Here is a 22,270-nt window from a genome sequence, read left to right as displayed (position 1 = left end):
CAAGCATCCTCTGGAGAGTCGAGAGATGCTTGGGTAGGAGAAATGTGGGCAGCCATAGTCCCACCACACCTTCCCTGCAGCCCCCTGGGGCAAGGATAAGCCTCCTGGGAAGGGCAGAGGATGCAACTGGAACGAGTTGCCAACCCCTCCCCTTCCAAAGGCACAGCAGCAACCTCAGGCACTGGCAAGCGGCTTGTGCTGTTCCACTGCAGGCAGGGCAGGACACAAAACACTGCCCCACCAAAACCCCTGTGTTTAATGGCAGAGAAGAGACCTGAAGTTCCAGTGACAACCCCTCAGTCCTCATGTGAAATAATGGGGCTTTTTCACGTTGATGCCGTACTCCGCAAGTGCTGGTGTCAGGTCTTCCATGGTCAGCGTGTACTTCTTGTCCTGCAACAACAAGGAGCCCTGTCAGTCCCAGCTGGGGCTCCTCACCCCGAGGAAGGTTTTGGGCATGACCTGCACAGGCTCCAGCACCATGAGCAGCAGCACACCAGGCTTTGGGCATTCACAAGCTCCTACGTTTGGTTTGCTCTGAGCCCTCAGTGAGCAGACAGAGGCCGAGTACTGCTCCATGTTATAAAGAGAAATCCCATTGGGACTTCCTGAGGCCCTGACCCATGACAGATGATGACTGGGAGAATCCCCGGAACCAGCCCTGTGCCCTGTTCATGTTCCTTCCCAATAGAATCCCAGACTGCTTTGGGTTAAAGGGACCTTAAAGCTCCTCCAGCTCCAACCCCTGCCCCAGGCAGGGACCTTTTCCACTGGAGCAGCTGCTCCAAGCCCTGTGTCCAACCTGGCCTTGAGCACTGCCAGGGATGGGGCAGCCACAGCTTCTCTGGGCACCCTGTGCCAGCCCCTCAGCACCTCCTAGGGAACAGCTTCGGCCTGAGATCCAACCTGAACTTTCCCTGTTTCAGTTTAAATCCATCACCCCTTGTCCTATTGCTACAATCCTCAGAGTCCTGGTTGCTGTCAGAGGCAGAACATGGCACAAGGTGCAGCTGTTCACACATTCCATGAAGCCTCCAAAGCCTGTTACATAAATCCTGCCCACCTCATTCTCTCACAGCCCCACAGCCTCGGGCTTTTTACGTGCTGTTCCTTCAAAGTCACAGCAGGTTGAGGACATTCTGCACGTCCCAGTGCTCACCGGGGGCTCTTTGAGCCCGTCCAGCCCCAGGGAATGCTTCCTCCATCCAAGCAGCTGCTCCCACCTTGCTCTTGCTGCGGGAGCTGCCCGAGGCCGTGCCCTTCATCTTGCAGTGCTGCAGAGCGTCGTTGGCGATGTCCGAGATGAACTTCTGCGCAGCCAGAGAGATGAGGCGGATGCTGCGGGGGGAGACGGGACCAGAGCTGCTGAGGGAGCCACGGGGAGGACACCCCTGGGGCTTGCAGCGCTGCCGGCCACCCCCTTCCCCCGGCCACTCACATGCGCGGGTCCGAGGCCTCGAATCCCGCTCGGTTCAGGTAATACCCGGTGACAGCGTCTGGGATCTGCAGCAGAGAGAGGTGAGAGGAACGGGGCCGCCCCCGCCGCCAGCCCCCCCCGCCGCGCCCGTACCGTCGGTGTGTAATCCTCCAGCTGCATGAGGAAGTCCACGAGCGGCGTGGTGGACACCACCGGCTTCACGTCCCCGTTGGCCACGCCGGGCGGCACGTAAACCCCGTTGGACATGGTCCCCTCAGGCGGGGCCGCGGCCACCGCCGCCGACACGGGGCCTGCGGACACAGCGCTCAGCGAGCGGCCGAAGCCTCCGGGCCTGCCCCGGCCGCCGGCTCCATGACCCCCGGCCGGCGCTGCCCCGGTGCCCGGCCGCTGCCCTCAGCCCCCCCGCTCCCGGCCCGGCCGCGCTCCCCGAGCCCCCCCCCGCGCCCCGACCCGCACCGCACCCCCCACCGCGCCCGGGGCCGCCCCGGGGCCGCTGCCGGGGCTCGCTTTGCTGTCGGCGGGAGCGGGCGGCGCAGGGGCGGCCGGAGCCGACGAGTCGGCCTCGGCGCTGCCGCTCATCGCCTGCCGCCGCGCAGCACCGGCACCGCCCACCGCGCCTGCGCACAGCGCGCCGCCGCATTGGCTCCGCCCTCTCGTCCCGCCCACCTCCTCACCCCATTGGCCCCACCCGCGTCCCCGGGCACAGAGTCGGACGCACGGGTGGGGCGCGGCACGTTTATTGGTGGCGCCCCCTGGCGGCGCCGGTCAGCAGCGCCCGCAGCAGCCGCGGGAAGTTGGGGGAACCGCAGCCGGTGACCGGGTCCCAGCCGGGCCCGGCGCAGAAGCCCTGGCCCTGCACGGCGCCGTCCAGGCAGGACACGTGACAGCCCTGCGTCACCTGCGGGGACAGACGTCAGCGCACCGGGCACCGTCGGCCCCGGCCCCGGCCCCCCCCCCCCCCCCCGCAGCACACGTAGAACCGACCGAGCGCGCCCCCGGCCCCAGCACCGTGGGAAAGCAGCTGCACGCTCCCGGCCCTGGGAGCAGCACCCCCTGCACGAGCCCCCCCCGGCCCCCAGCAGCCCCAGCCCAATGGCCACTTCCCCCCCATGGCCCCCAACCCTGGCCCCACAGGCCCCCTGCAGCCCCCCTGCAGCGCCCCTGCAGCCCCAGCTCCCCAGCACCCACCATACACCCCCTGCCCAGCTCACATCATAGAGTGCGTCTTCATGGCCCTGCTCCCGCAGCTGGTACAACGCGGGGTTGAGGAAGCCAAGGGGTGCAAGCCCCTGCTGCAGCCGCCGGTCGTTGATCAGAGCCACCATGCCTCCCACCACCGGCGTGGATGCCTGCAGCACGAGTGAGGACATGGAGCAGATGGACGCGAGCACCTCAGCACCCGGCAGCTTGGCCGCAGGTCCACATCCTCACCGAGGTCCCTGACACCCAGGGCAGCGGGATGCGGTTTGTCACCACCCAGTAGTTGTCTGAGAGGGCAGCCAGGTCAGGGTAGGCTCGGCCACTGCTGTTATAGTAGGAGCTGGGTGGCAGCTTCGGAGTTGAGTGCAGGAACTTCCCCACGGCAGCGGCCTGGAGACAGGACAAGGGCTCAGCTCCAGCCTCTGGAGCCCCCATCACCTCACTGAGTACCCCAAGTCCCAGCTGCAGCCTCAGCACTGCCTCACCTGGTACTGGGGCATGGGGAAGACATTGCTGAAGCCACCGCCACTAATGTAGTCAGTCACCTCAGCCGTCACCAGGAAGGGGTTCTTGAAGGCTGTTCCACCCACAGTGGTGACATAGGGGCTGTGGGAACATGGGGGGCACTGCAGGGTCACCCTGCACACCAGTCACTCCCAGCACTCCCAGCTCCAGTCTCTGCGTGTCCCCAGGCAGGTCAGTGGGGTGACCCCCAGGAGTTCCCATGGCAGCTCAAAACCAGCCCCACGCTGCCACTGGCCTGGGCTGGGGCTCAAAGCAGCAGCAGCAGAGGCTCTGTGAGGAGCCCCAGGCCTCCACAGGACCCATGTTCTTCTTCCCACACCTACCTGGAGGCTGGAAAGCTGGGCCGGAATGTGTGGTTCCCACTGCGCACCCTCCTGCACCCTGCACCATCATCACCTGCTGGCACAGACGGATGGTGTTATCCCAGACAGCATTCCCGGGGGATCCTGGCTGGCCAGAGCCAGAACATCCCAACCATGGAACTCCTCAGGGCACTGGGAGGCTCAGATGAACTGACACCAGCACTGGCACCAGCACACACCAGAGGCAAAGAGGATGGTCAAGCCACGAGCAGCCGCCTTCATGAACTCCACGTTGACGCGTTCCATGTAGGCCACCGAGAGGCTGTCCTCGTCGTCCCCGTAGCTCACGGAGTGCACCCAGGGCAGCGAGGACATGTTGCTGAGCAGCAGCAGCCAGGCCAGGAAGGGTTCCTGGCTCTCATGTCTCCCTGCAGACAAACATGGAGAAAAGTTCAGCTCCTTGGACCACAAGACTCGAGGGGACATGGGACAGGAGGGGGTGAGCACAGCTCAGCAGCACCACCAGCACCTGGAGCTGAATCTTACAATCACGGAATCACAAAATGGTTTGTGCTGGAAGGGACCTTAAAGCTCCTCCAGCTCCAACCCCTGCCAGGGCAGGGACCCCTTCCACTGGAGCAGCTGCTCCAAGCCCCTGTGTCCAACCTGGCCTTGAGCACTGCCAGGGATGGGGCAGCCACAGCTTCTCTGGGCACCCTGTGCCAGCGCCTCAGCACCCTCCCAGGGAACAGCTTCTGCCTCAGAGCTCAGCTCAGTCTCCCCTCTCTTGGGCAGGTTCAAGCCATTCCCCTTGGCCTGGCCCTCCAGGCCCTTGTCCCAAGCCCCTCTCCAGCTTTCCTGCAGCCCCTTTAGGCACTGGAGCTGCTCTCAGGTCTCCCCAGAGCACAGCAGAGGGGCAGGATCCCCTCCCTGAGCTGCTGCTCACGCTCTGGGGGTGGCCCCAGCACACGGGGGGGTTCTGGGCTCAAGCGCTCACTGAAGCTGGGTCATGGAGAGCTTCTTCTCACTCAACACCCCAAATCCTTCTCCTCAGGCTGCTCCATCCGGTCTCTGCTCCTGGAGGGATGATTCCACCTCCACCTGCCCAAGGCCCCTCATCCCTCTCGGCTGCTCACATTCTGCTGGGAGGGCAGAGCTGCCAGGCCTCAGGGCAGCCCTGCTCATGTTCAGCCAGTTTCTGATCTGGAACAGATGACACCACAGGCCCTGCTTGTGCAGGCTGTTTTGCAAGCCTGGTTTTACAATTCCTTCCCCTCCATCCTCCGCACTGGCAGATGCAACCTTCAGTCCCAAAGAAGCAGAAAAGAAACCAGTAGTACAGGGTTGCTGTGCTCTCGCCCCTTGGAGCAGAGCGGGGTAATGCTTTACACTGTGCACTTGAGGTGTGGAAGTGCCTGTTACAGGATACTCACAGTTCACATCATCTCAAAAGCAGCTACACAAACCAATGCAATGATTTCCCTGTGAGCCATCAGATACCAGCAGGGGCCCCAACTTTGGAAGCCCACAAGGTCCCTCGCTGTCATATGTGGGAAAGCATTTTGCTAGGCTCAACTCAGCAACATGAGCTGTGGCTGCCCCATCCCTGGCAGTGTTCAGGGCCAGGTTGGACACAGGAGCTTGGAGCAGCTGCTCCAGTGGAAGGGGTCCCTGCCCGTGGAAGGGGGTTGGGACTGGATGAGCTTTAAGGTCCCTTCAACCCAGTCCAGTCTGGGATGACAATTCCATGGTGCACCACAGCAGCTCATGTGTGTCTGGGCAGACACCAGCAGAGTGATGCTCCCTCACCATGGGCACTTGTGCTGGTGCCACAGCAATGGGATGCATGAAATCAGTCACAGAACATCCCTGGCAGGGGATCAGTACCTGCATTGCTGAAGACCCACGTGGAGATGTTGGCACCTGTGCTCATGATGTACTCCACATCCAGGCTGGCCTCCAGCCCAGCCTTGCCAATGCCCTGGTGCCCAACGACTCGGTCAACCTGAGTGCGGTGGGGAAAGCTGCTGCCAAAGAGCTTCATGAACTCGGCCACGTCAGCCTGGTGGAAGTACTGCTCCAGGAACTGCGGGACAAGGGCAGGACATGTGGCCTCTCCTTTCCTCTTGAATAATCGAGTTGTTTTTCTCTCTCCCCACTTAGAAGATGTCTCAGAGGTTCCACAAAGCTTGAGCCCACCAAGTGCTCCCACCAGCCCTTGAAGAAGCCCCCCCGCTGCCCTGGGACCAGCACAGCAGCAAAGTGCTGGAGAAGCACCAATGGGTGAAATTCCCTATGGAATTCCCTACCAGCTCCACCAGTTACCTGAGCACAGGCCTGGCTGTTGTTTGGCAGAAGCCCAATGTCTCCCTTTGTCATGTTGTATCTCTGACGAAGGATGGAAGGTGTCACTCCCAGGTGGAAAGCTGCTCTCCCTCCACGGTGCTGCTCCAGCTCCTTCTTGATCCAGGCCCTGCTGATCATCTTTCTCTCTGCAGGGAACCGGTGCAGGCCTCCCACTGGCACACAAACAAGCAGGAAAACAAGTGGCTGTTAGAGCCCAGAGCTGCAGCAGGATGGTATCCTGGTCCCTTGGCTCACCCTTCACCATCTTCACTCAGGCTTCATGTCCCACAGGGGTTGCCATCCCCTGCAGGACCTGACGGGAGGGGGGAAGCTGGACCCAGGCACAGGCTGTTTTTCCAGAGAAGCTGTGGCTTCAAGCTCCATCCAACCTGGCCTTGAACACTGCCAGGGATGGTGAATGCACCAAGCCCCTCAGGGGGGCCCAGGGGCAGCCTGAAGGACCTGCTCCTGTCCTCTGGAACGCTGCAGTGCTCAGTCTCAGCTGCTCAATGCTGTAACCTCCCTCCCACCAGGCAGTGAGAGCTCAGGGCTCTCCGTGCAGGACGTACCGAAGTCAAGGTGCTCCGCCAGCTCCGTGGGGACTGTGTAGGGGTGTGGGGAGCGCACGACGCTGTGCTGCCCCTTCACGTACCGGTGGAACTCAGCCCCTGGCAGGATGCGCTCGGCCGTGCTGCAGCACAGGGACAGCCACACACAGGGTCAGCTCCTGCCCCCGGCCCCCAACCTCCCGCTGCTGGGACCCACAGCACAGGCAAAGCAAAGAGCTCCATCCATACCTGACCAGCTGCCCTCACCAAACCCAGCCAGAGCTCTGCCCCCTGCAGCTCTATTCCATGTCCTGCAGAGGGGACTCTGCAGCCCCACAGAAGGCAAGAGCAGGTATGTGGCTTGCCCAAGCCCCTAACAGACCTGCACGCCTTGTTCCCAACATTGTGTCACTGGCTGACTCTCCCAGCACTGGGACTGGGCATCCAAACAGTCACGTTACAGCCATGGAGCCCTCAGGCCCAGGGAGACAAGGGGCTCAGTCCTCCACTGTAGAGCCCAGGGAAAGAGGAAGCTGCAGCAGGAAGCAGGTCTGTCTGCTTCTGTCTTGGTGGGAAGGGCAGCCATGGAATCACAGAATGGTTTGTGCTGGAAGGGACCTTCAAGCTCTTCCAGCTCCAACCCCTGCCAGGGCAGGGACCCCTTCCACTGGAGCAGCTGCTCCAAGCCCCTGTGTCCAACCTGGCCTTGAGCACTGCCAGGGATGGGGCAGCCACAGCTTCTCTGGGCACCCTGTGCCAGCGCCTCAGCACCCTCCCAGGGAACAGCTTCTGCCTCAGAGCTCAGCTCAGTCTCCCCTCTCTTGGGCAGGTTCAAGCCATTCCCCTTGGCCTGGCCCTCCAGGCCCTTGTCCCCAGCCCCTCTCCAGCTTTCCCGCAGCCCTGCTGGGGAGGGGAGGGTCTCACCTTGCTGCCATGCGACACTCCAAGAAGTCCATGGTGGTGACACTCCTGCAGGTCTCAACGCCGTGTCCCTGCAGCCACTTCAGCACCACCATGAGCGTGGCTGTGGACGGCTGGACGAGGTCTCGCACGCGCTCCAGGGACAGGTACTGTCCTGCGAGGCAGAGCAGAGCGGGGCTCAGAGCACCGCCCTGCAGGGCACTGCTGCTGCCGCGCTGCGCTGCAGGTGAAGCCGTTACCGTATCGTGACGAGCGCGGGTCCGACACAGCCTCGACGAGCCGGGCCAGGCGGCGCAGGCCGCGCTGCCGCAGCGCGAACGTCAGCTGCACGTCGTGGCCGGGCTCCACGCGGCCGGTGTGCGCCCAGCCCGGGGGCACGCTGCGGGCGGGCAGTGAGCGGCAGCCGGGCTCCCGCGGCCCGGCCCCGCCCGCAGCCCGGCACCTACCGGAACGGCTGATCCCGCTCCAGCTCCGCTCCCGCGGCGCAGCTCCAGGCGGCCGCGCACAGCACCAGCGCGGCCGGCACAGCCCGGTACCTGCAACAGGCGGTCAGGGGGCGGCGGCACCGGCGCGGCCGGCACAGCCCGGTACCTGCAACAGGCGGTCAGGGGGCGGCAGCACCGGCGCGGCCGCGGCACACTCGGGCATTGCCGGGGGCCCGTCCGTCCTCCCGGACCCCATCCCCTCCGCACCGGAGACCACCCCCCCCCCCAGCTCTCCCGTCCCCGTCACCCCCGTCCCAAGCCCCCAGCCCCGGTACCCCGGCGCCATCCTGCCGCCTCCCGCTGCAACGACCCGATCACGTGTGCGGGCGCATGATTCCAGTCACATGAGGAGGTCCAAATCGCTGTCACGTGATGGGCAGGGCCTGGGACCCGGCAGGCGGGGGTGGGAGCGCTCGGGGCGGGCTGGGGTCACGGCCCCGCAGTGGGGGTCGGTGCCGGGGCCCGGGGGGGCTCCTCGCGCACGGTACCGGAGCTCTCCCCCCCCCCCCCCCCCCCGAGCTCCCGTGTCCGCTCTCGGGGCCGCTGGAGCCCGGGGGGATGCCCGGGCAGGCGATGGAGCCGTGGGGCTGCCGCGGGTCCATGATGGGGTCCCGGCTTGGGGGGCAGGGGCCGTGTGGGGCTGGTGTTACCAGGCTGGGTCCCGTTTAGAATCCCAGCCTGGTTTGGATTGAAAGAGACTTTAAAGCTCCTCCAGCTCCAATCCCTGCCTTAGACCTAACCGGAGTTTCCCTCTTCCGGTTTGAACCCATCACTCCTTGACCCATCGCTACAGTCCCTGATGAAGAGTCCGTGTTCAGCATCCAGTTCAGATCCCCAGGTCTTGTTAGAGGAGCTCAGGCTGGGGCCAGTCCAGCAGCGCTGGGTGTTTGTTGGGGGAAGCAGCCCCTGGCAGGAGAGAAATGCACTGGAGCAACAGGGCTGGCGTAGAGAGGGCTGCAAGTCTCCCCTATTCTGTGAGCCTGGAAGCTTAATTTGAGGAGAAGCAGCAGGGAAGAATGGGAATGTCTAAGCTCCCCTCTGAGCCTGTTGCTGTGTCCCCCTGGCTGTGGGGCAGCAGAGCTGTATGGCAGTGCCTAGGCTGTCCCCGCTGCACAGGGTCTGTGCATCACCAGTGAGTCCGGAGGAGCCTGAAGCACCGGGTGGGTGGCAGAGCGTGTCTGACATCCCCATGTCCTGGCCCTGCTGCTGTTCACACCACAGCCACGGGGAAGCCACGAGCCCAAGCCGTGGGCCTTGGTCAGGAGCACCAGGGGGGACAGGGCTGTGGGAGGCTCAGGACTTGGAGCCTGTCGGTCAGTCCCAGGCTCGGTGTGAGGTGCCGGTGCCCTGTGCAGCAGGAGCCGTGTGTGCACGGTGCTGAGTGCCTGCAGCAGCCTCTGTCCAGCTGGCACAGCAGCAGCCGCCACTTGGCTCCCACTCCCGTCTTCCTGTGCTTGTCCCATCGGCCCTGTTCCCACACCAGGAGCTCTCCTAATTGCAATCACAAGAGTGGCATTATGGTACTTGCAGACCTTGGGGTTGGGAAGGTTTGAGCCTTTCCTGCAGTGGAGCTCTGGAGTTTGTGGTTCTTGCACCGCAGAGCAGATCCTGGTGCCCATGAGCAGTGCTGGGGGCTCGGGGCGGCCGTGGGACAGAGGGTGCTGTGACCCCAGCTGCCCCGGCCAGTTTGGCTCAGCTGCATGCAGCGGCTCCCACAGCTTTCCTGCTTCTGCAGAGCAGGGTCCAAGCCAGGAAGAGACGGACAATGGGAAAACCACCTGCCAGGCCCAGGCTGCGCATCCAGAGCAGCTGCTGCCTGGAGGAGCCCCAGCGAGGCTCTTGCCTTGCCGCAGCACGAGGCAATGCTAAGGAGGAATTGGGCCGGGGCTGGGATCACAGCTGGGCAGGTGAGGTCCTGGCCTGGGGCTGAAGCAGCCCCACTGTTCTCCCTGCTCTCAGCCCTGTGCTGCTCTTCAGCTGCTCCCCGTGTCCAGCTCAAAGGTGGAGATGCCTCATGCCTGGATGGGCAGTGCCTGCTGCAGATCTTTGTCTCTGCTCCCTTTGGGTAAAAGAAAGTACAGTAGGGCTAAACCAGCATCTTTCCTCTTCACAGAACATCCCTCAGTGTCTCATGGATGCTGTGACCTCACCCTATGTTCCTCAGGCTCACCCAGTCCCTGCCTGACCTCCAAAAGTGCTTCCCCTGCCACTTGAAGCTAGTCCTTGTGTCCACACCACAACCTGGACAGCCTGGAGTGGTGGGAACCTCATGAGTTCAATAAGGCCAAGGCCAAAGTCCTGCTCCTGTGTCAGGGCAATCCCAGCACAGACCCAGGCTGTGGGAGACAGAATGGAGCAGCCTGCGGAGAAGGACTTGGGGTGCTGGGTGAGGAGCAGCTCCCCATGACCCAGCTTCAGTGAGCGCTTGAGCCCAGAACCCCCCCGTGTGCTGGGGCCACCCCCAGAGTGTGAGCAGCAGCTCAGGGAGGGGATCCTGCCCCTCTGCTGTGCTCTGGGGAGACCTGAGAGCAGCTCCAGTGCCTAAAGGGGCTGCAGGAAAGCTGGAGAGGGGCTTGGGACAAGGGCCTGGAGGGACAGGCCAAGGGGAATGGCTTGAACCTGCCCAAGAGAGGGGAGACTGAGCTGAGCTCTGAGGCAGAAGCTGTTCCCTGGGAGGGTGCTGAGGCGCTGGCACAGGGTGCCCAGAGAAGCTGTGGCTGCCCCATCCCTGGCAGTGCTCAAGGCCAGGTTGGACACAGGGGCTTGGAGCAGCTGCTCCAGTGGAAGGGGTCCCTGCCCTGGCAGGGGTTGGAGGAGCTTTCAGGTCCTTTCCAGGTTCAGCCATTCTATGAGCCTATGATTCTAGGACCCCTCTGCTCTGTGCCCATTCCTGGCAGATGCCAGCACTCCTCTGAATGTGCTGCCCATCGCGTGAGCTGCATGCAGCCTTGGGACTCTCTGGTCCCAGTGGCTGGAAGCACACACAGTTCCCATGGATGCAGGTCCCTGTGGTTTGCAGCAGCTGGAGCTGGGGGTGAGCAGGGATCTGTGTGTGGTGAGACTGTGGCCAAGCCACAGCAGGGCAAGGTCTGGGCATGGTGCATGCAGGGCCCAAGACACGGTGCAGCACAGGAGGTTCAGGGAACAGAGCCCCGTGCCCAGCCCTGCTGACGGGAAGGGCTTTCCCCTGTGCCGGGACGTGTTGCTGCCCCTTCTGGGGCCCGGTGAGGACACGGCTCGGGGTGTGCAGGGACGGGCATGGGGACGGCACCAGGCGCTGGCTGCAGGGCAGGGTCGCGCCTGGCAGCTCCTCTGCCGCTGCCCTGCACCGCGCAGCCCTCGCGGGTCCCGGCAGCCGCCCCGTCCCGGCGCTCCCGTCCTCCCGTCCCCGGCTCCTGCTGGCTCTGGCTCAGCAGCTCCTGCTGCAGCCCGCGGGGATTCGCTGCGCTCGGCCTTGACGCCCGTGGAGCCGCCAGCTCCGGCTCCAGCTCCGGCTCCGGCTCCAGCTCCAGCTCCGGCTCCAGCTCTGGCTCCAGCTCCGGCTCCAGCTCCAGCTCCGGCTCCAGCTCCGGCTCCGGCTCCGGCTCCAGGCAGGGCGTGAGCAGTTCACAGGTTATTCATGGATGTGTGTGGCCGAAGCCATCACATTGGCTTGAGAGAGCCAATTGCTTTAACGAGCAGCTGCTGCTGGGCTGAGGTGCTGGCCTGTGGTGGGTAGGGGACAAAGGGGCCTCAATACCCAGTGAATCATGGAACCATGGAACAGTTTGGGTTGGGAGGGACCTTAAAGCTCCTCCAGCTCCAACCCCTGCCATGGGCAGGGACCCCTTCCACTGGAGCAGCTGCTCCAAGCCCCTGTGTCCAACCTGGCCTTGAGCACTGCCAGGGATGGGGCAGCCACAGCTTCTCTGGGCACCCTGTGCCAGCGCCTCAGCACCCTCCCAGGGAACAGCTTCTGCCTCAGAGCTCAGCTCAGTCTCCCCTCTCTTGGGCAGGTTCAAGCCATTCCCCTTGGCCTGGCCCTCCAGGCCCTTGTCCCAAGCCCCTCTCCAGCTTTCCTGCAGCCCCTTTAGGCACTGGAGCTGCTCTCAGGTCTCCCCTTCTCTTGTCCAGGCTTCCCCAGCCCAGCTCTCAGCCTGGCTCCAGAGCAGGGATGCTCCAGCCCTCACAGCATCAGTGCACCTCATGTGATGGCCTGAGTCCGGGACACTGGCAGTGGTGGCTGGGCAGCACCTGCCCCAGGGACCAGAAGCTGTCACAACACAGCCCACGTGCCCCAGTGCATCCCTGCACTGCCACACAAGGAGCTGCACAAAGCCAAGCACAGGGCACTGCTGCTACCTGTGTGCCAGCAGCTTCTGGCCCTTCTGCCCAGGGGCTGCACAGGGCGAGCCCGGAGCAGCAGCAGCGATGTTCATCTCTGTACAAACAAGTGTGGTTTATTAAGGCATTTCTTGAGGAGTTGGCACTTGGGTCCAGGCTGTGCTGGGCGGCCACGTGCGGCCGAAGCGCAGCACCCGATACATGCAGCTCAGCGCGACACGATACAAAAGGTACAAACAAAGTAGAAAACAGGAGTCATATTACAATGTGTAAAAATAAATAACTGGTGACAGGGCTCCTGGCAGGGCCTGTGGCTGTGCTCCCCAGCCCATGCTGTGTGACACTGGGGCTGTGCTCCCCAGCCCATGCTGTGTGACACTGCTGCTGTGCCCATGGTGTGTGACACTGAGGCTGTGCTCCCCAGCCCATGCTGTGTGACACTGAGGCTGTGCCCATGCTGTGTGACACTGCGGCTGTGCCCACGGTGTGTGACACTGGGGCTGTGCCCACGCTGTGTGACACTGGGGCTGTGCCCATGGTGTGTGACACTGAGGCTGTGCCCATGGTGTGTGACACTGAGGCTGTGCCCATGGTGTGTGACACTGGGGCTGTGCCCATGCTGTGTGACACTGGGGCTGTGCCCATGCTGTGTGACACTGAGGCTGTGCCCATGGTGTGTGACACGGGCTGTGCCCATGGTGTGTGACACTGGGGCTGTGCCCACGGTGTGTGACACTGTGGCTGTGCCCATGGTATGTGACACTGCGGCTGTGCCCATGGTGTGTGACACTGGGGCTGTGCCCATGGTGTGTGACACTGCGGCTGTGCCCATGGTGTGTGACACTGGGGTTGTGCCCACGGTGTGTGACACTGCGGCTGTGCCCACGGTGTGTGACACTGCGGCTGTGCCCATGGTGTGTGACACTGCGGCTGTGCCCACGGTGTGTGACACTGGGGCTGTGCCCACGGTGTGTGACACTGGGGCTGTGCCCATGGTGTGTGACACTGAGGCTGTGCCCATGGTGTGTGACACTGGGGCTGTGCCCATGGTGTGTGACACTGGGGCTGTGCCCATGGTGTGTGACACTGCGGCTGTGCCTGCGGCCATGCTCCCCAGCTCATGGTGTGTGACTGTGGCTCTCCGGCAGACCTATCCCTGCTCCAGTGCTCTGGACATGCTGCTCGGCCACCCCGGCCCATGTGGGGCTGGGGAGTGCTTGGCACCCTTGGTGCTTCCCACAGCGAGCAGGGATGAGGAGTGCCTGCCCCAGAGCCTCCATGGGCTGTCCCTGTGCTGAGGAAGGCAGAACCATCCTCCCCTCCCACAGTCACCCGAGGTGCTCTGTGAGTTCCAGGCATGGCCCAGCAGCACCCCCAGAGCCATCACTGCTGCTGCAGACCTCTGTATCTCACAGTAGCGGCTGGGCTGGGACCTGCGGCACAGAGTGGGAGGTGGAGGGCTGAGAATGATGGGGCTGCAGCCACTGATGGTGAGAAATGGAGAGGGAGAGAGTGGACAAAAGTGATGGGTTCTGGCTGCTATGGTAAATCTTCTGGGGCTGGGGTTGCAGCCGTGGTGCTGACGTGCTTTGGGCTGAGGCTATGAAGTGGGTCTGGGAAAAGTGTGATAGGAAGGAAATTCCCCTAGCCCCTCTTCTTAGGTGGCTGTGTGTCCTCCCTGACACCACAGCCATGCTCACACCCAGGCTAACCTTGTATCTAGGGCAGCCGGTGTGCCCCATGTGCCTCGATCCTCACCCTTGCTCTGCACCCATGTCCATGTGTGGGTCACAGTGACTGTGAGCATCCAGGACACCAGGGCTGCACCCCAGGGCAGGGGCCACCCACTGGGACCTACCATGGGCTGTGGGGAGCTCTGGCTGGGGGCTGCCCCACGAGTGAATTGACACTGGCTGCAAGGCTGGTTGTATGAGTGGTGCCATGGTGAGGATGGGGACCAGCCCCATTGAAGCGTGGCTCTATCCCATGCTCACGTGTGTGCTGGAGTGGTGCTGAGCAGCCCCAGGGCCTAGCTTCTGTCCTACCCACTTTTTGGAGGTGTCTCTGGTGACAGCCTGTCCCGGTGGCCACGTCACAGCCACAGTGCAGGGCTCCAGGCAGCGTGGCTGCATGGTGTCCCACACTGTGGCTACCTGATAACGTGCTGGCTGCCATTGTGCCAGCTTCAGGCCATGCGGCTTTTTGGGGTGCCCCTTCCCACCCTCCACCCTGCAGCTGAAGGGCTGCCACTGGTGTCACTGTGTGGTCACATTGCTGCCTGTAATGGGGTCAGCTCTGCTGCAGCTCTCACTGCTCCTGCCAGCCCCACAGCACCATATGCCTGGTGCGTGAGCAGTGCCCGTGTCAAAGGGAGCTGCAGCCCAGAGGCACCTGGCCTGGGAGCAGCTACCCCGGAATGGGGCTCCTGCGCTGAGCAGGGCACCTGCCTCCCAGCCCAGGCCCTGAGGAGCAGGGCTCTCCCACAGCCCTGGGAGGGAGATCCCCTAAAAGGGTCACCTGTAGTGGTAGGAGATGGAAGGGCTTGAGAGACCCCAAAGAATGCCCTTTCCCCACAGCAGCCATGGATCAGCAAGCAGAAAGGGGGCACTGCCTTCTCCTCGCACCCCAGCTTGGCCTGGGATGGGTCTCCCCTCACTATGGGGAAGCAGGTTCAGCCATCCCCATTCCACAGACAGCATGTCAGGCGGCTGTGGCTGTAGCTGCCCTGGGAGCATCGCTCCCCAGCCCCGGAGCCCCTGCAGGCAAGGGGCCAGCAGGGCTGGCGCAGTGTCCTGCTGCACTCAGGCTGCTGTGCAGCTGGAGCCACGTCTGCAGTCTCTTAGGAGCACCCGTCTGCTCCCAGCCTCTCAGAGCACACAGTACCATGGAGCACCATCCTACCAGGTGCTGATCTGAGACCACGAGCAGCAGGAGGAACCATCGCCCTTGGGTGCTGGCACCAGCAGTCCATAGGGCATCAAAACCAGCACCGAATCTGCCAGGCTGCAGGGACAGGAGCCAACAGCCCCAAAGCACACAGGAACCCACAGCCCACGGGAGCTCTGGGCCAGGCAAGGTGCTGGGAGAGCAGGATTAGCACCCACAAAATGCAGCCTGGGGCTTGGCCTCGCTCCTGACCCCACATGGCTGCGGGGGGGGCAGAGGAGTCCATGGGCCCAGGTCTAAATCCTGAGCTCAGCCTCCTCGGGAGGCTCCAGCGAGTGCTCAGCGCTGATGGCAGAGGCAGAAGGCCCCTGGGAGATGCCAAAGGGCGAGACCACGGGGGAGCGGGCGGCCAGCGGGGACAGCGAGGGGGAGAAGCTGGGTGACATGGCAGAGGAGGAGATGGAGCCCTCGTGGCTGATGGGCGAGCGGCGCAGGGAAGATGGGTGCGGGAAGGTCCTGCCCGGGGGTGGCTTGGGGGGCACAGACTTGGCACCTGGGTGGGCCACCGAGGTGATGAGGGGTGGGGGGTCGATTCGGGGCTTGGGCTCTGCCTTGGGCTTGGTTGGGAAGGGCTTGCGCAAAGAGCTCTCATCCTTGAGGCGGGCGATCTCTGTGAAGACGCTGGCCAGCGGCTGGAACTGGGGGCACCAGTTCAGCAGGTAATCCCAGTTGTAGCTGCCGCGGAGCTCCTCATCGCTGGCCACAATGGCGGTGAGCGAGCCCTCCACAGAGGGCTTGCCATCCTCTGGGAAGGTGTAGTCCTGAGGCTGGGAAGAGACACTAAGGCCGCAGCGCACACCGAGGAAGGCGCTGCCGCCTCCATCCTCGCGGTACAGCGGTGGTGGCCCCGGCAGCAGCAGCCCGGAGCCCTTCTTGCTCTTGAACCACTGGGTGCTCTCCAGGGCAGCCGGCTCGCAGGAGATATCAGAGAGCTGGTCGGCATCTTGCTGGATGCCGGAGTCGGGGCCGCGGGCAGAGATGTGCTCCTGCATGGAGGCAGTGATGCTGGCCACACGCGGGTACTCGTTGATCATCCGGATCTCATCATCCTCAGCGGCTTCAGCGGAGCCTCGGCCGCTGGAGTGCGAGGGGTCCAGCGAGCCGCCCCGCGTGTAGGGCCCTGCCGGCTCGCCGCCGTATCCCGGCAGGGCCTGGTGGTAAATGTGCTCGCTCCCGGGCAGTGCCGGCTCCTCGCGGCCGAGCTTCTGCAGGGATCCGCTTGGCACGCGGCCCAGCGGCCCGTCCCCCTCTGGCTTCTCACGGCCCCGGCGGTGCCGGGAGCGGACCAGCGCCAGCACAATGGCCACGGCAGCCAGCACCACCACGACCCCCAGCGAGGCAGCCACTGCCACCAGCAGCAGGTTGAGGTCGGGAGCCAGGCCAAAGGAGGTGTGCGTGACATCGATGGTGACCTGTGCCGAGGCCGAGCGCGAGGCGGGCAGGGGGCTGCGCGCCTGCACCTCCAGGCTCATCTCGCGTGGCTCCCTCTTGGCGCGCCCGGCCCCGGCCTGTGGCTGGCTGTCCACGCGCAGGTAGATGGTGCCTGTGGTTTGGTTGATGGCAAAGTACGGCGAGGGCTTTGCCAGGGAGTACAGGACGACACCGTCAGCTCCCTCATCCTCATCTGTTGCCAGCACCCGCCCAATGCTCTGTCCTTTGCGGGCTCCCTCTGGGACCTCGAAGTTGAAGGAGGGGCTCAGGAAGATGGGGTCGTACTCATCCTCCCCTGTCACCAGCACCCGCACAGTCACTGTGGCAGAGGCATTGCCAGCATCCGTGGCCCTGACTAGAAACTGGAAGGTTTTGGCTCGTTCATAGTCAAAGGTAAGGCAGGAGCGCAGCTCCCCAGAGCTGCTGTTGATGGCAAAAGCATCACGGCCCTCAGCCATGCTGGGCTCCCCCACTGGCTGTTCCAGCACCGTGTACCGCAGCTCCCCAAAGACACCAGTGTCTGCATCGACAGCACGCAGCGTGGTGACCAGTGTGCCAGGAGGGAGGTTCTCCCGCATGCTGGCACTCAGCACCTCCACCGGGAAATAGGGCTTGTTGTCGTTGACATCCTTCACCTCGATGGCCACCGGTACCAGCGCAAAGTGCCCACCCGGCACATCTGTGGCCTGCACCACAAGCGTGTGCACCGCCTGTGCCTCCCGGTCCAGTGGCTGCGCCAGGCACAGGGCCCCAGTACTCTCATGCAGCTGGAAGAGCCCGTGCTGGTCCCCTGAGCTGATGGTGTAGTGAATGTGACCGCGGGGCCCCGAGTCAGCGTCGTGGGCCACCAGGCGCAGCAGCTCGGTGCCAGCTGGTGCACTCTCACTCACCGCTGTGCGGTACTCGGCCCGCGTGAACACAGGCGGGTTGTCGTTCACATCCTGCACAGTGATGAGCACAGGCACAGTGGTGCTGCGCTGCGGCAGGCCCCGGTCTGAGGCTGCCACTGTGAGGTTGTAGACTGGAATGGTCTCAAAGTCCAAGGGCTCCACTAGCACCAAGGCTCCCTGTGTGCGGAGGTGCCCCCCAGCCCAGGCTACCCGGCTCTCCACGCGGAAGGCATTGCCACCGTTGCCACTGACAATGGTGTAGTCAAAGCCAGCATTCTCCCGAGAGACATCCGCGTCGCCAGCTTCCAGGGTCAGCACTGTGGTTCCTGGGCGCAAGTCCTCAGGGATGCTGGCGTTGTAGCCTGGCTCCTGGAAGCTGGGGCTGTGGTCATTCACATCCAGCACTTGGAGCTGCACCGTGGCCCAGGAGGAGAGGCTGGGTGAGCCATGGTCATGGGCTTCCACCACCAGGTCCAGGGTGGGCTGACTGGCATCAAACTCCAGCTGCCGGAGGGTGAAGAGGGTCCCTGTGAGGGCACAAAGAGTCAGCATGAGGGAGACACTAGGGAAAGGGCACTGGGGTTGTTGGCTGGAGGCACAAGTGTCTGGGATGCTCCAGTGGGAGTGTTCAGGGGCCACAGCTGCCTCACCGGCCACTCCAGACAGTGACCTGGTGAGGGGCTGTGCCCAGGCCAGCATGGGGCACAGCCAGAGCACCCCACGGGATGGATCCCACTCAGCAGCCAGCACCACGCACCATTGCTGGGGTCGATGGCAACATCGGGGCTGGGCACGGCCAGGCGGAAGGTGACATCCCCGTTGGTCCCTGCGTCCGGGTCAGTTGCGCTCACGGTCAGAATGATGCTGCCTGCAGGTGTGTGCTCTGGCAGCGGCACCTGCAAGAGGAGGAAACCCCAGCCAGTGCCTGATGCCCCAGGCTGGGAGCCAGCCACTGGGGCTGGGACGGGTCAGGGCTGGCCAGGGCAACAACAGCCAAGGTGGCCCAGCTCCGCGCTGGCCAGAGCCTTCCCCCTCTCTGCACTAGAGCTGGCACACAGAGGGCACCTGGCCCACATGCACAGCACCTCGCCTTGTTAGTGTGACTCCCAATCAGCTTCAGCAGCCGGTTACTGATCCTTTTCTCTACTTTGCTACTCTGAAGAGCTCTTTAATAGCTAATGTTTTCTCCACAGAAGGTATTTCACACAAATCAAAACAGCTCTTGTCTTTCTGGAGTGCCAAACACATACCAACAGACAATCCAATTGGCCTGTGCTCTCACAGCCTCAAAGCATTTCTGTGGCTTCTCATCTCCTTGCACCTCTGCTCCAGAGATGCAGCACACTGCATCAATCAGTCCTCATTCAGTAACCTGCTTGGGGGGCCTCAGGCCAGGGCTTGCCAGAAACACTTGTCCAGGTTGTGACCCATCTCCCACCACTTCTATCCTTCCCACTGAAGAAAAAGAGGGGCTTTGGCCAAGGGCCTGTAGGGCCAGACCAAAGGGAATGGCTTTAACGTGCCCGAGGGGAGATTGAGCTGAGCTCTTAGGCAGAAGCTGTTCCCTGGGAGGGTGCTGAGGTGCTGGCACAGGGTGCCCAGAGAAGCTGTGGCTGCCCCATCCCTGGCAGTGCTCAAGGCCAGGTTGGACACAGGGGCTTGGAGCAGCTGCTCCAGTGGAAGGGGTCCCTGCCCGGGGCAGGGGTTGGGGCTGGAGGAGCTTGAAGGTCCTTTCCAACACAAACCAGGCTGGGAGTCTATGAATCTATGATGTATTCCAGCATAAACTGTCTGCCAGCGGCTGTGCAGTGGCTGATCCCAGTGACACGTGTCTGGTGTCAGCCTCCTAGCTACACCACAGAGACAGCATGAGGAGTGTCAGGGTATGAATGGGAGCCCAGGAAGAGGTGGGCCAGGACAGGCTCAGACCCCAAGCAGTCTCTGTGCCTTGCAAGGCCAGGTAGGAGCCACAGAGGGGTTGTGCAGAACAGACCCTGTCACTGGCACACCTCTGTGTATGGTACCTGATAGAAGCCCTGGCTGAAGGTTGGCGCGTTGTCATTCACATCCTCCACAATGACAGTGAGGTTGGCCTCGGTCTCGTGGCGGCTGTCGGAGGCTCGCAGGGTGAGAGTGTACTGGCTGCGCTGCTCATAGTCCAGCGGCCCCGTGAGCGCAATGTGCCCACCGTAGCGCAGCACACTGAACGTGCCCACAGCATCCCCATCCAGCAAGAGTGTGTAGGACAGTGCAGGGCCCGAGTCCACATCATTCCCAGTCAGTTGGGCTATCTGGGTGCCCAGCAGAGTGTCTGTGGAGAGGCCAGGCATGAGCAAGCAGAGCCCCCTCCTCAGAGAGCAACTGACTCTTGCTGGGAAACCAGCTCAGTGCAGAGCCTGAGCACTGGGGACAAGAGCAGTTTTGCCCAGAGAAGCTGTGGCTGCCCCATCCCTGGCAGTGCTCAAGGCCAGGTTGGACACAGGGGCTTGGAGCAGCTGCTCTGTTGAAAGGTGTCCCTGTTGGAACTGGATGAGCTTTAAGGTCCCTTCCAACCCAAACCATTCTATGATACTATGACAGAGACACTGGGGGTGACAGGGAAGGTCTCTGGAGCTGGGCTGGGCAGGCTGAGGTTGGCACAGGGCACACAGTGAGCAGGCAGAGGAGGTGTGTGCAGCCACAGCTCCTGCAGCACTGGCCAAGGCCAGGGATGAGCTGGGAATTCAAATGGTTCCCTTGGGACACATCTACAGCGTCAGGGCAGTACTGCTGCCAGCTACACTGGGCAGTGCCAAGGGACTTTGGGGGAGCTCTGCCTGTGGGGCAGCATGAGCCAGCCCTGGCAAGGGCAGGGACAGGTTACCCTGGGGCTTCTTCCTGACCCTCGGGTGTGCATCGTACCTCACCCTGTGCCATAGGTGCCACGTTACCTCATGGGGTTGAGCTGCACTTACTCTCTGGGACCCGCACCTCCCAGGGAAATGGGATGGTGGGGCTGTTGTCATTGACGTCCATCACCACCACAGTCAGCGTGGCTGAGCCCACCAGCGGCGGGGTCCCTCTGTCCATGGCTGTTACCACCAAACTGTGGGTAAGCACAAAGGCACAGCACACGGTTCACAGGCATGTGGCATGTGTGTGAGGGGGCAACGCATGCATGTACTGCATCTGGAACATGTTGGGGGGATTCCTTCATGTAAGCACAGGCTGAAGGGTGTGTATGTGGCAGAGGAACAGTGCACAGCATCTGGTGTGTCTGGGGCAACAGATACATGCAGAGCATCTGGAAAGCATGTGCAGGGCAATGGATGTGTGCACGAGTAGAGGGCAGGGCAGCGGATGGAAGCACATTTGAGGTGTGTGTTTGGAGGGCAGTGGGTATGTGAACACACAAACAACCTCTGAATGTGGGCACAAGCCTTCGGAGCATGTGGTGGGCAGCAGGTTCATGCCCAGCCCTGGCACGGGCACAAGGGACAGAAGATGCATGGATGGAGGCTTTGGCAAGGGGAGGGAGGGAATGCTCCCCCAGCAGGAGTCAGAGACCTTTGCAGGGGATGATGCAGGCAGACCATGCTGTGGGGTGCAGGCAGGGAAGCAGCTGGAGTATTGTGGAATGCACAGAGCCTCTCTGTGGAATGGTGATGGGTATGGGAACGGAATGAATGCCCTAGGTCTCCCCATGCCTGGGCAGAGAGACATGCAGCCACTGGAGCATGCATACTGGGGGGGGGAGGACATAGCCTGGGGGAATGGCAGGAGCTGTTCCTTGCGTATGAACCACGAATGTCTACAGAGTAGGGGAAGACCTAAATTCATCATGTGTGTGCTTGCCATTACCTTACATACGTGTGGCTAGACTGGCTGATGTCTGGAGTGTGTGCACGTGGTGAGGTGCCCAAAGGGCCTGAATTGACTGCAGCAGGACTTGCAAGAGGGGTCAGGGCAGTGCAGAGCCCCTGGAGCACAGTGGCAGGGCAGAAGGGTGCAGTGCAGGGGAGTGGGAAGGGACTGAGCATATGGGGCCTGGATTAAGCAGGCAGGAAAGGGGATGGATGCAGCCACTGAAGAAACCACTACACCCCTTCACAATCTTCTCAGCTTTACAGAGCCAGGCTGAACAGAGCTCTGGATCATCTGATGGCCATCTGTCATGCCTTCAATACCATGTGCTCCCCATGCTAACACTAAGCCTAAATTCCTGCTGTTTGACAAAACCGTCGAACAGACAGGGCTGAGACAGCTTTGGGTGGCACTGAGCAGCAGAGCATCAATCGCTGCTTGATGCCAGCATCTCTGAGGATGCTGCTCCACAGCTATCCCCTCACACCTGTGGCACAAGTTAGTCTGGCTCCACTCACCGGGTCTGAGACCAGATCTCCCTGTCCAGGATGGCAGCAGTAGTGATGGTGCCAGTCTGAGGATCGATGTGATACAAGCCTGTCATTGGCAGGGACTGGTTGATGGCATAAGTCACCTGCCCATTTGCTCCCTGATCCAAATCATCTGCCAGGACCTGCAAAGCCACAGGAGAGGTTTGGGAGTGTGGTTGTGGAGCCTTGCAAGCCACAGCCTTCCAAAGGCTGGACCTCTCCATGGGCACCAGCCCCAGGCCCATGGCGCACCCCCTAACCCCAGCAGAGAGGCAGGCTGGGGGCTGATGTCTCTGTGTGTGTGTCCAGGGATACCTGGATGACGGGCGAGTCATAGCTCTGTGACTCCCAGATGAATGCCACATAGTTCTGCAGCTGGAAGCGTGGCAAGTTGTCATTCACATCTTGCAGGTTCAGGTTTATGGCCATGAAGCCAAAGGAAGCTGCTGTCTCTGCCTGGACCACCAGGCGCAGCCGGGGGCTGGCCTCAAAATCCAGACTACTGGAGTCCTGGACTGAGATGGCACCTGGGAGCAGAGGAC

The 22,270-nt window shown here is 62.5% G+C and overlaps 3 protein-coding genes across 3 annotated transcripts in view; all 3 read right to left on the bottom strand.

Moving 5' to 3' along the window:
- Positions 1 to 196: 196 nt before the first annotated feature.
- Positions 197 to 2,032, bottom strand: TAF10 (TATA-box binding protein associated factor 10). Its single transcript, XM_034060111.1, has 5 exons — positions 1,900 to 2,032; positions 1,571 to 1,728; positions 1,439 to 1,503; positions 1,224 to 1,338; positions 197 to 393 (listed from the first exon to the last, which is right to left on the bottom strand). The coding sequence occupies exons 1-5, from the start codon at positions 2,015 to 2,017 to the stop codon at positions 304 to 306; spliced, it is 546 nt and encodes a 181-aa protein (XP_033916002.1). The 5' UTR covers positions 2,018 to 2,032; the 3' UTR covers positions 197 to 303.
- Positions 2,033 to 2,159: 127 nt separating this feature from the next.
- On the bottom strand, positions 2,160 to 8,099 carry TPP1 (tripeptidyl peptidase 1). Its single transcript, XM_034060110.1, has 13 exons — positions 8,041 to 8,099; positions 7,727 to 7,816; positions 7,520 to 7,659; positions 7,284 to 7,434; positions 6,381 to 6,502; positions 5,791 to 5,984; positions 5,353 to 5,551; positions 3,705 to 3,893; positions 3,487 to 3,559; positions 3,124 to 3,244; positions 2,870 to 3,028; positions 2,650 to 2,787; positions 2,160 to 2,336 (listed from the first exon to the last, which is right to left on the bottom strand). Exons 1-13 carry the CDS (start codon positions 8,049 to 8,051, stop codon positions 2,175 to 2,177), a joined length of 1,749 nt encoding a protein of 582 aa, XP_033916001.1. The 5' UTR covers positions 8,052 to 8,099; the 3' UTR covers positions 2,160 to 2,174.
- Positions 8,100 to 12,188: 4,089 nt separating this feature from the next.
- Positions 12,189 to 22,270, bottom strand: part of DCHS1 (dachsous cadherin-related 1) — a 48,552-nt gene continuing 38,470 nt past the window's right edge. The window contains exons 16-21 of the mRNA XM_034073312.1: positions 22,044 to 22,255; positions 21,717 to 21,871; positions 20,310 to 20,440; positions 19,380 to 19,666; positions 18,113 to 18,251; positions 12,189 to 17,882 (exon numbers count right to left, since the gene is read on the bottom strand). Of these exons, the coding sequence (XP_033929203.1) occupies positions 15,271 to 17,882; positions 18,113 to 18,251; positions 19,380 to 19,666; positions 20,310 to 20,440; positions 21,717 to 21,871; positions 22,044 to 22,255 (3,536 nt within the window). The 3' untranslated portion in view covers positions 12,189 to 15,270. The remainder of the gene's footprint in view (positions 17,883 to 18,112; positions 18,252 to 19,379; positions 19,667 to 20,309; positions 20,441 to 21,716; positions 21,872 to 22,043; positions 22,256 to 22,270) is intronic.

This window comes from Melopsittacus undulatus, chromosome 2 (genome assembly GCF_012275295.1).
Source record: "Melopsittacus undulatus isolate bMelUnd1 chromosome 2, bMelUnd1.mat.Z, whole genome shotgun sequence".
NCBI classification, from domain to species: domain Eukaryota; kingdom Metazoa; phylum Chordata; class Aves; order Psittaciformes; family Psittaculidae; genus Melopsittacus; species Melopsittacus undulatus.
This window is presented reverse-complemented; position numbering and strand designations above follow the sequence as displayed.

Bases quoted from the DNA above. Each gene is read 5' to 3' on its own strand.
- TAF10 (XM_034060111.1), bottom strand. From the start codon at position 2,017: ATGAGCGGCAGCGCCGAGGCCGACTCGTCGGCTCCGGCCGCCCCTGCG. The intron at 1,729-1,899 runs GTGCGGTGCGGG...CTGTGTCCGCAG, and splicing joins GGCCCCGGGCGCGGTGGGGG to GCCCCGTGTCGGCGGCGGTG. The intron at 1,339-1,438 runs GTGAGTGGCCGG...CTCCCCCCGCAG, and splicing joins GAGGCCTCGGACCCGCGCAT to CATCCGCCTCATCTCTCTGG.
- TPP1 (XM_034060110.1), bottom strand. The intron at 5,985-6,380 runs GTACGTCCTGCA...TTTGTGTGCCAG, and splicing joins GGCGGAGCACCTTGACTTCG to TGGGAGGCCTGCACCGGTTC. The intron at 3,560-3,704 runs GTGTGTGCTGGT...CTGTGCCAGCAG, and splicing joins GACCATCCTCTTTGCCTCTG to GTGATGATGGTGCAGGGTGC.